Source organism: Oreochromis aureus, linkage group 3, assembly GCF_013358895.1.
Source record: "Oreochromis aureus strain Israel breed Guangdong linkage group 3, ZZ_aureus, whole genome shotgun sequence".
Lineage (NCBI taxonomy): Eukaryota > Metazoa > Chordata > Actinopteri > Cichliformes > Cichlidae > Oreochromis > Oreochromis aureus.
In genome coordinates this window covers 6,287,465-6,298,220 of record NC_052944.1, presented here as the reverse complement: position 1 = coordinate 6,298,220, position 10,756 = coordinate 6,287,465, and the positions used below count along the sequence as shown (strand labels likewise).

At 46.4% G+C, this 10,756-nt stretch overlaps 1 protein-coding gene across 3 annotated transcripts; it reads left to right on the top strand.

The window, feature by feature from the left end:
- The first annotated feature begins 145 nt into the window (after positions 1-145).
- si:dkey-28a3.2 lies at positions 146-9,261 on the top strand. 3 transcript variants are annotated; one of them, XM_031740923.2, is made up of 8 exons: positions 146-364; positions 1,415-4,740; positions 5,545-5,580; positions 5,953-6,183; positions 7,676-7,725; positions 7,808-7,863; positions 7,951-8,253; positions 8,585-9,261. In XM_031740923.2, the coding sequence occupies exons 2-8, from the start codon at positions 1,570-1,572 to the stop codon at positions 8,599-8,601; spliced, it is 3,864 nt and encodes a 1,287-aa protein (XP_031596783.2). In that variant the 5' UTR covers positions 146-364; positions 1,415-1,569; the 3' UTR covers positions 8,602-9,261. The 3 variants fall into 3 exon arrangements, with proteins under 3 accessions (XP_031596783.2, XP_039465781.1, XP_039465782.1); XM_039609847.1 differs by having other exon boundaries at positions 153-364; positions 5,545-6,183; XM_039609848.1 differs by lacking the exon at positions 146-364 and adding an exon at positions 896-994 and having other exon boundaries at positions 5,545-6,183.
- The last annotated feature ends 1,495 nt before the right edge of the window (positions 9,262-10,756 follow it).

The window sequence follows — 10,756 nt, the reverse complement described above, 5'->3', positions numbered from 1 at the left end:
TGCGGGACCTCCGTGTCCCGGCACTGCATTATCTTTGGCTCAGTTTGGAAGAGCCTGCTGTCACAGACAGACAGACAGGGGGACAGACAGGGGGACAGACAGGGGGACTCGTGACAGGTTTGTAAAATCCTTTTAATGCGACCCAGTGAATGGATGTGGCGTGGAAAGGAGGGGGCGTTGCACACTACTGTCTCGATGTACACAGAGACACACACACACACAGCGAGCATCCCACATCCTGGTACTTTTCAGCGTTGTCAAGGCAGCCTGAGCACGACTGGCGGAAAGTAGCTGCAGTGTCCTGGCAGAATATCTGTGCAAAACCGCCCCCAAAGTGTCCCGGAAAGTTAAGTGCCGCTAAAAGGTAACGGACGTGCATGTTTTCTGTCGCTCGTGCTTCCGGGCGCGCGGCTTTGCGGCTCGAATCTGCGCCTGTCCTCGCGGCTTTCACGCGCAGACAGGCGCCAGTCCGCGAGGACCAGAGCAGGAAGATGTTGTCCATTGTGCCGCTGAGAGACACAACGATCCAGGCACCATTTCCGCTCTAGTGCGACCGCTTTTCCACGGCCGCTCTGCGTGTTTTGCTGTAGGTTGTTCGGCTGATTGGCCTGGTGTCGTTTGACTGAAACACACTGAGAATAAAGAAAAATGGCAGATAGACTTTGTGATAGAGAGAGACAGCTTTAAAGGGACAGCGACACGCTGTTTTCTTCCTGCTTTCTGGAGCCGAAGCACTCCCACACACGATGGCAATTTCATTTATTTCATAGTTATCTCCTGAAATCTTACACTGAAACTCGTGTTTCACGCGGGATTCCGCACAGATGTTGTGACAGATGAGGTGGGCGTTGTGCCGTATTTATTGTCTCCTGACTGGTGCACGAAATCCTGCTGGAGTGAGTGCGCACAGATCTTAGAGTACGTCAGTGCTCCACTGAGACCACCTTACTCCGTGTACTCCGTGTACTTTCATTTAATCGTGAGGCACACAAATGTGAGTTCGACAGATAAAATGACTTTGGTTTAACTTATTTGGTGAAAATTAAAAAAAACTTATAAATTGTTACATTTTTGTAAATAGCTATTTGACTCTTCAGTCCTCGCTAATATTCTAATTATCATTACTTTGCACAATAGAAGTGGCAAACCTCAGTTTGAAATTTAGAGCAGCAGTAGGTGCTACACATTATGTTTTAAAAAGTGGAAAAATATTGTCTTGATGCATGCTCGATCATCCAGGTAAGGAAATCCCAAAAAGGTCTTCATTCTGTTCATCGGAAACGTTTCGTCACTCATCCAAGTGACTTCAACTTGTGTTAGTTTTGCTGTTGCTTAATGTTTTTTTACAAAGTATTACCTAATATTTAGGTCATTTTCATCACATTTTAATGCAAGATTGTTTTCTGTTCCTCAGGATATCTGCACACCAATGTGATGTCGGAGAGCATAAGAGGTGCTCAGAACCGTGATGATGCTGATAATGACAGATAGGATCCTGGACTGAGGGGCTACCAAGGCCAATCACTGCTGTTGGATGAGAACCGATGGGCTGTCTAACCTGGCAACAGCATGCCAACTGCAAAAGGTAAAGGTGGCTCAACGTCCCACCGTTACCGGCCGGCCTCGGAGTACGATGATGCCACGCTCGCCCTAAAGCGAGAGTACTGGAGAAACAAGAAGCGAGAGCAGCGGGCCCGTCTGTCAGAGGAGAGGGAAAGGCACAAACACAACAACAGCAGCCGGGGAGGAAAGCAGCTAAATGCCCCTGCGGAAGAGAATTCCACTCTGGCCCAGTCCTCAGGTGCTTTGTCTTCTCCTTTGCAGAGTAATGATAATTCATACAATTCTGTGTCAAAGCACAGAAATGCTCTGGGGGATGGGTCATGTGAAACCACTGAAAGCCAAAAGGAGAAGTGGCTCCAGACAGTAAAACTCAACAAGCGTCTGCCTCAGTTGCCAGTGTCGTGTTCCATCTCTGCCAGATCAGCCAGCGGCAGCACAGCCGCAGGTAAACGTCAGACAGCAAGGGACGCAGCGGTCTCCTTACCTGTGTCCAGTGGAACTCAGCTGAACACCGTATCCTCAGTGCCTCCAGTCAGAGTGACCAGAATAACCAATGGCAGCTCCAGTAAAACAGCACCTCAGCCATGTGTGTCTATGCAGGGTGCATCAGTCCCCAGAAACCAACATAAGGCACAGGTTGTATTACCCACTCAGCCCAAAGTCTTACCCACAGGTCTCGTTCTCGTGTCCTCTCCATGCGGCCCCACTTCCACTAAAGCAGAGAGCAAAACAGCCATCTCACCACCTCAGAGTGGAACAAAGCGTGCCTTGGTCACCACACAGAGGGCTAAAGGTGTTGGCAATGCACAAGCTTCCCTGGAGTCCGACGAGGAAAGAGCAGCCAAGCGTCGGGAACAGTGGCGGCTCAAAAAGCGAGAGCAGCGAGCAAAGCTTGCAGCTAGGTTAGCTAAAGCCAGAGAGAGGGCACAGGGTGCAGAGATGACGTTTCAGAGGCTAACGGCACCAAAAACCGGACACGTGGGAAGCATAGTTCTTCCATCAGAGTCACTTTTGAGAGGAGCAAGCCAGAAGCAGTGTCATACACGGGTCAAAACACCATTTACATCAGCCAAAAGTGAAAACAATAAACTGCAAAGTGGGACAGCAACTGTAGTTGTAAGTGCTCTGCAAACATCTGATACTCCATCTGTGAAAAAACCAGTCGACTCTCAGGGAAAGGTTCCAAGTTATGGTCATCTTTGCGGTGTTACCCGGGGTATCGCGAGATATAAAACGCCTAGACAAAGGTTCATCGAAGCACAGAGAAACTTAATGAACCATAGAAGTCTAAGGTGTAAATCCCCAATGCTGCCCTCAGCTTTTGGTACCAGAAGTATGCCCAAAATCAACCCTGACGACACGCCCGAGCAGATAATAGCTAAACGGAGAGAGTACTGGCGGATCAAAAAGCGCGAACAGCGAGCTAAGCTGTCCATGGAGGTAAAGGTTCGGTTGAAAGAGAGAGATTCTTTGATGAGGAGGGTGAAACGTTACCAGAAAATCCTCGAGGAGATGAGGAAGACCAGAGTGCTGGCGCAGTCAACCGGAAGTGCCCTCACTCACAGCCCAGAGACCATCGGAGGATTCATCAAAGAGGATGGGACGCTCACTGCTAACATCCCTCACAGTTCTGTAGATCACAGCACAGCAGAGGACAAAAGTCAAGTAGAGCTTTGTGTAGTTTCTACAAACACTCCTTTGGCACAACCACAGTGTCCGCCTGACGCTAAACTGAGCAGTGCTGCTCCCATCAGGATAAACACGGCTCCCCCTCCACTTTGTTTAGCTCAGGTGAAAGTCTCTGCTCCTGGACAGCCAGCCAACAAACTGCCGCGACTGCTCGCAGTTAGACCACAGACTCAGCACGAAAGCACAAGTGTTCCTAATTTGCACTCATCAACTATCCAAACTGTGGGTCAGCTCACACTTACTCATCCACAGAGCCCTCAAAATTCAGCAGGTTCAAACGTTAGCAGTTGTGTTATGAAAATGACCATCTCGAGCAGAGCGCCGTCGCTGTCGGCCCTGTCTCTGGATGCGGGGCTGACGGAGGAGGAGAGGATGGCAAAGAAGAGGGAGTACTGGAGGATAAAGAAGCGTGAGCAGAGAGCAGCTCGTGCTGTCCGACTGAGACAGGGTGTTTTACATGCTAGGGCCGGTGCAGCATTACAAAGGAGGAAGCCTCAGAAGCAGGGGACGCTGATCACTGTGCCTCAGAGTAGAAATCTCACCGACACTACAGCAAATGCACCTCCTCTTTCCAACAACAGCGTGCTTTTTCTGCCTCATGCAAATGAAATGAAACAGGAGAGTGACTCCATGCCAGCAGCTGACCTAAATTCTCCAGTAGAACAAGCCATCTGTCCAGATATCAAACCCCCTACTTCCCCACCTCCAGCACCCCAGCTGGAGTCTGACCCATGTTTGAGCGCAGACAGTCAAACTGCCACTCTGCTAGCCGTGGCCTCCATGAAGAAGCTCCTGGAAGAATCTCTCAGCACAGTGACAGAATGTAAAAGTGAGCAGAACTCTATTAAAATGGAGACAATAGAAGAGGTTTCACAGCAAGACATGAAGCCAAATTTATCTCAGCTGTCTTTTGAAAGGGATGACACGGCTCCTATTGCTGCTGACCTCACTTTGCAGATAAAAAGCTGGGAGCTAGACAGCAAGGTCTCTGCAAAGGCGAGTTTACAAAGCCCTCAACTCAAGAACCCATCGCAGGTGAGTGAGACAGCTCCACCTCTTCCTGCTTCCAGTGAGGTAGGTGTGCATCGTACCAGTGAGCACTCATCCCAGACCCCTGTGAACTACATGGTAAACACCTCCATGGAAGCACCACGCAGAACCCAGAGGCTTTGCGCTAAAAAAGCCGGCTATAAAACCTGCTGCTCTCCAGAGCCACCAAAGCTGCATCACATCACAGCCGTGACCCTGGATAACCTGCAGCCACAGCAGCAACAGCAGGAACAGCATCAGGCACAAGAACAGAACAACTGCCCCGAACCACCGCGGAGGTACAACAGCGTGGTGACGGAGCAGAGCGGCTTGACCAGCTTGCAGAGGAAGAGGGAGTACTGGAAGCTGATGAAGAGGCAGCAGAGGGCCAAGTTAAAGGCCAGGCAGAAAGACGGAGAGGGGGAGTGCAGCAGCGGGCTCTTCCCCAGAAGCATTCAGGTAACACGAGTAGCACTCGAGCTCTTTTTCTGCCAGAGGTGAAGTTTCAGCGCTTTCGTGTGTAGCTAATAGCGAATATTGATCATATTTGATAGTATGTTGTGTCCCGCTGGTTGCATGACCCCTGATGTCAGCTGTGCATCATCATCATCATCATGAGATTCATCTTCATATGTGACTGTTTTTGAAAAATGAGTGCTAGCTCTGACCCATGTAGCATTCCAGTCTTTTGAAGTCTAAATTTTCATGTTGTGTTCAGGATCTGAGCGTGGCAGAAATTCAACACTAAAAGTAAAGAAGACTGCATTTGATTTCCTTCCTCACGCCTTTTATCTGCATGTAGAGTGACAAGCTTGACTAAGGGCACTGAAATCTGCTGCGTGCTACCAGATGAACCATTTCCCACTAGTGCAGCCTAACTTTGTATTTAGCTCATGCAATGGGCAGAAAACCCAAGCAGTACTTAAATGAATGAAAGCTATTGAGTGTTTAGCAGCACGTGCACATAGTGTCTATGTAAAAGAGGGGCCCTCCATGTAAAGAGTGCATTTTTTCACATACCTAAATTTCTCTGTGTATATAAAATTGGTTTCTGCAGTCGACTCAGTTCTGACTTTGACTCAGTCCAGCTGAAGCTTGAATCACTGGGACAGAAAATTCTCAGGCACGTGGTATTTGAACAGGAAAAACAAAGTGGAGTTCATCTGAAGGGGGCCCATTAAAACTAGGAGCAAACACTTGTTCCCTGACATCTGCCTCAGTTTCTGGAAACTCGTTTGTTCATGTCATATTTTCTTCTTTCAGACCCCGGGGCTTGTTATTATCAACAGTCTTAAAGGGGTGAGTCCTCCAGCAAAACGAGCCCTCCAGCCCAAACCACCTGTCCCTCCTCTGGACTCAGTGACCAGCATCCCTACCGTTCTGGTTGTTAGCCAAACAACATCTAATGCTCAACAGTCAGCGTGCACGCTCCAGGTCAGACTGCCTATCACCAGCAATGAGTACAGCAGCGTCAAACTTGGCCCTTCACATGCTGTATCCAGCTGTGCAGGAGTTTCTGAATCTCTACAGCTTTCACAAGCATCTAGAAGCACTGATGTAGACTCAGCCCCCGCCCTCCCTGCTGTGAAGCCACCACTGTCCAGTACTGACATGCACCTCGTTGAACCTCTTGTTCAAAGTCTGTTAAAAATCCCCTCTGCTCACCTTCAGAGTCCCACACACAAGAAACAATCCTCCATCCAGCTGGCACCAGTAAGCACCATGGTTCCTCCAAAGCCCATCCCAGGGGAAAGTGAGCAGGACTTTCTGAGGAGGAAGCGGGAGTACTGGAGGATAAAAAAGAAGGAGCAGAGAGCCAGGAAGGCAGTTCGGGACAAGGGAATCACCCAAAGCTTCAACAGCTGGAAGACTAGGCTGCCTCCCCTGGATCTACAGACAGAGGTGAGAGTTGCACAGTTACATAAACAGCTTGTTTTTTTAGCTTACAGGCATGTAATGATTATTTTATTCATATTACATACTACTGACCATTATATTATACTTAATATGCTCAAGGTTTAGCTGGCATTTGTGGTTCGGCACCAGACTGGTTTTCTTCTTATTTATCTGGAAGGACCTTCTTGGTTAGGGTGTGCGAGTTCTCCTCTTACACTGCTTGATTAACCCGTGGGGTTCCACAAGGTTCAATCCTGGGTCCACTGATATTTTCCTTTTATCATTCAGTCTTTTTTTCTTATCCTTTTTATGCCATCTTTTAAGCCTCACCAGCCAAATAGGCTGCCCACCCTGGTTGGCTGTTTATCCCGGAGTAGTGACTGGGACTCCAATAAGTGTCTTGTTTTAAATTCCGACAAGACTGAGGCCATGATTACAGCTCCACTTGAAATACATTTAAGATTCAGTCACGTGATTGATTTCTTTTGCTCATCTTCAAAGACCAGCGTTCGTAATCTCGGTGTAGTATTTGATTCCTCACTGAACTTTGACTTACATATAAAATGTACCTCACGTTCCTTTTACTTTCCTTTAAGGAACATTTTTAAAATACGAGCCTCGTTCTTTGAACTAGAGCAAATTGTTCGTTTGTGTCATTGCACCTGTTGTAACGCCCTTTTACCAGTTTAGACAGATCATCTTTGTTATTTATGACAAATCATCTTTGTCATGCCTCCAAACAATTACAAAATGCTGCAGTCAGACTCGTAACACAGCCTTGAGAACAAAACGACATAGAACTTTCAAATTGATATGATAGGTGTATCTGCTAAAAATCTTCAGTGAGTTCAAATCTCATGACTTCAACCTGAACGTCAGACATCAGAGGTGAAGTTTTCTGAAAATCATACCATAGTTGTATCTACCAGGAGGGTGAGGGGTACCACTGTCCACCACCAGTATCTTTCTCATCACATTGGTTCCCAGTAGATTTTAAAATTCTCACACTTATAATTAATTAATTTAAAAATTGAAGAGGGTCCTTTCAGCAGCATCAAGTATGTTCCCCACATAAATGAGGGTTAAAAACATCGGTCAGACTTTAACGCAGGTTTTCTATCACAAGCCTGATACCATCATTCCTATGAATGATCTCTCAGTGACACAGAAACAGAGTAGTACTTTAGTACTCTAGTGGAAAATGAATGGATCACTAAATGGTCTACTCGTGCCCCCAGCTTCTTTACCAAAGCCTTTGTTTGTAAGTAAATCAGATGACCTAAAGACACAAAAGCACCAGAAAGAAACTACAAAAATACACAAAATAATGTCAAAGTGACAAAACCACCACAAACACCACTACAGGAACTCTGCTTAAGCATCTCTCCAGTCTGACTTGTGTCTAGGTTCACCGTGTTTCAGGGAGCTCATAAAAGCACGTAAAAACACTGCGCGTGGCCTGTGCTTTAGTTTTTCACTCTTTGTCTAATATCTATAGGAACCTGGTCAGTGGGTGAACTCTTCTGAGGAGTCAGAACATCTAATGAGGTGAGAGATTTCTTTTGCTCGCTTTCTTTTGACATCAGCATCATCAACATTCAGGATAACACACAAAAATCTCCCTTCACAGCTCTTCAGTGGACTCGGCATCCTTTACATACTCGGATTACACAGCGCCAATCGAAGGTAAAGTATGTCACTTTGAACTTGAAGGAATGCACATAAAATAGTGAAAGTAACCAAAAACAAACTCTTCTCTAACTGCCTTCTCAGATGAGTCAGAGCTGCTGTTTGCTGAAAGTGAGGAGGATTCTGTTTCCGATGCTGTGTGGAGGAGCCGCTACCTCATGGACTATGACCCACTCAACCAGCTGCTGGTGTGCATGGTGTGTGGGGAACTGCAATATTCCCACAGCCTAGAGGGAGTGAAGGCCCACATTGACGAGGCCCACCCGCACACCCTAACCTTGGAACCCGGCGAGAAAGAGCAAATACGGGAGGCCTGGGATGAGCAGGTGTCCCGGCGGGAACGCTTCTTCAGCAGCCAGCTGCAGCAGCACAGCAGACCTGTGGCAGGTACAGTATGTGCTCGGATCACGTAGTTAAGCCGTGTTTGCAAGGGTGTTGGAAAAGTGACGAGTCAAACAGACATTTCAGACTTATTCACACAACCCCAAGAAGTCACCTGACTTTGTAACAGAGCAGAGTTAAAAGTAGCTGCAAAAGAGCATCTGTTAGCCTCATCTGTACGACTGATCCCCAATGAGGTATATCCTTTAATCGCCTCATATATTCATATAATGTAATGGTAGCAATGCTGGCTCAGCAGTTATATACAATAGTTGACAGTGCAAACTCACCTGACTGCACCGATCAGTGAAACAACGCTGTCTGACTTCTTTTGCAGAACCACACAAGAACTGAAGAGCTGGAGAGACGGCTGCAGGAGGAACTGAAGGCCATGGACCGGGAGGCACAAACCCTCCCTCCTCCTTTCTCTCATTTATTGTATTTTTTTTATCAGTGTGTTTACCTCTGTAGGAAGACACCTTGGAAAAGAAGGCCCTAAAGCAGCTTTACCTCATTTCCTGCCAGGGTTGTGTATGTTTATCAAAGGCAGTGAGGACATTTTTATACTGAAGCTGCCTCATCCAAGTTTTGCTGTCAGTCCTTCCCTTGTCCTGTTCGTGGTCTCGCTGTGCTCCTTTTTTTCTCTCACCCCCAATCAGTTGCAGCAAACGGTTGCTCCTGCTTCTCCCAGAACGTTCCTCCTGTTCAAAAGGAGTTCTTCCTCCCCACTCTTGCTGCTCATGGGGGATCATTGCACTTCTCCATAATATTTTTGCTTTTTACAATACAGCACCTTCAGATGAGTGTTGGAGTGAAACATTACTATATAAAGGAAACTACATTTTGGAAATCTTCACTCTGGGAAGGCTAAGCTAATGGGATTCTGGATCTGTTTATTAGGCCACTGAGCTTTCTGTTCTTAATTTATTGATCCAATCACAGACTTGCACAAACATTTTCTTTGATCACATGACCTCTGTGGGCACCATAATAAAATATAACCTGTGTTTTCCAGCTGGAGCATACTCATAGCCAGTTTGTACATTCCTTACTGCTCTCTTCTGCCTTGTTGGGTTTTCTGCAGGGATAAACATTTCAGCATCCTGGGAAGACACTATAGGTATTCCAAGGAAAAACGGGATAATAGGTAGTATGGGGATAAAAGACTTGCTGAATGAGTAGCTCAGAAGCTCAGCTCAGTCATAAAATTAGCACCAGTGGCCAGGCTGTGAATTCCATAGTGGGAAGTGTTTTAGCACCAAATATAAAGAAAAATATTGATTGTGTAAAGTTCCTGAAAACTCCTGGAAGGTGGAACCTGCTGGCTGAGCTGCTGAGAGCACAAACTGGGGCTGAATGCACGGGACTGAGGAACATTACTGCTGAATACGTTTGTATTGGAGGACGGGGTCATCCTTCTTTCTAATGTCAGTCTTGCTTTTAACTCGTAGACGGCAGTTAGCAGGCTTGTGCAGAGACACACTACCTGTTCACTGATAAGCAGCCGTGGGATAACATCCATGGCTTTTGTCAATGTGACATTTATAGTTAATTATAAATTAAGTTAATATTTAACCCTGGGATTAGTCGGCTATAGAAAAAACAGCATCAGCACAACATTTTCTACTATTTGGAAGCTGATAGAATCTGCTAGTGTGCAGATTTTCCTGCAGGCTTGTATTCAGGTTAGTCTGCTCTAGATTCTTGATAGTTTCTCAATCACTGAATGGGGCATCTGGAACTGAGCTGCAATTCTTTTCTATTTGCTACTGCATCACACCCTGACCTGTTTCTCTACGGCTGGGGTCCCCAATCCCAGTCCACGAGGGCCGGTGTCCTGCAGGTTTTAGATCTCACCCTGGGTCAACACACCTGAATCACATGATTAGTTCATTACCAGGCCTCTGGAGAACTTCAGGACATGCTGAGAAGGTAATTTATCCATTTAAATCAGCTGTGATGGATCAAGGACATCTAAAACCTGCAGGGACACCGGCCCTCGTGGACTGGGATTGGGGACCCCTGCTCTACAGGCAACGTTTTTTACCCAGACAACTTTCTTAGGGACAGTTTGTCACCTCTGCAAAAATCTCCTGCAGCACTGTAAATAGACTAATATAAAGCTGGTTATGACATGCCAAATGTGACTTTTTCTGTGCCGTTCCACAATATTTGGAGCAGCCTTGTTATTTATTGAATCTCCTCTTACGCAAGTGATCGTTGATGATGCATTATTCATATCTGTAGAAAGTTCCATGTTAGAAAAGTATTTCATTTGTGAATGTTATCAATCCAAGGCTTTCCTACTTAAGTAGTAAATGGATGAAGTGCTCTGGAATGCTTTTCAATGATTTTTCTATGATTTTCATGAAGACTACAACACTGAAATATTCTTGTATTTGAGCACAAAGCTGAGGAGCTGAACACTGTCTGTGGAGCCACAAGGCAGTGGAAAGAGCTTGTGGTGACCAGATCACTCATGAAAATCAGACGTGATTGTCTGCCAGTT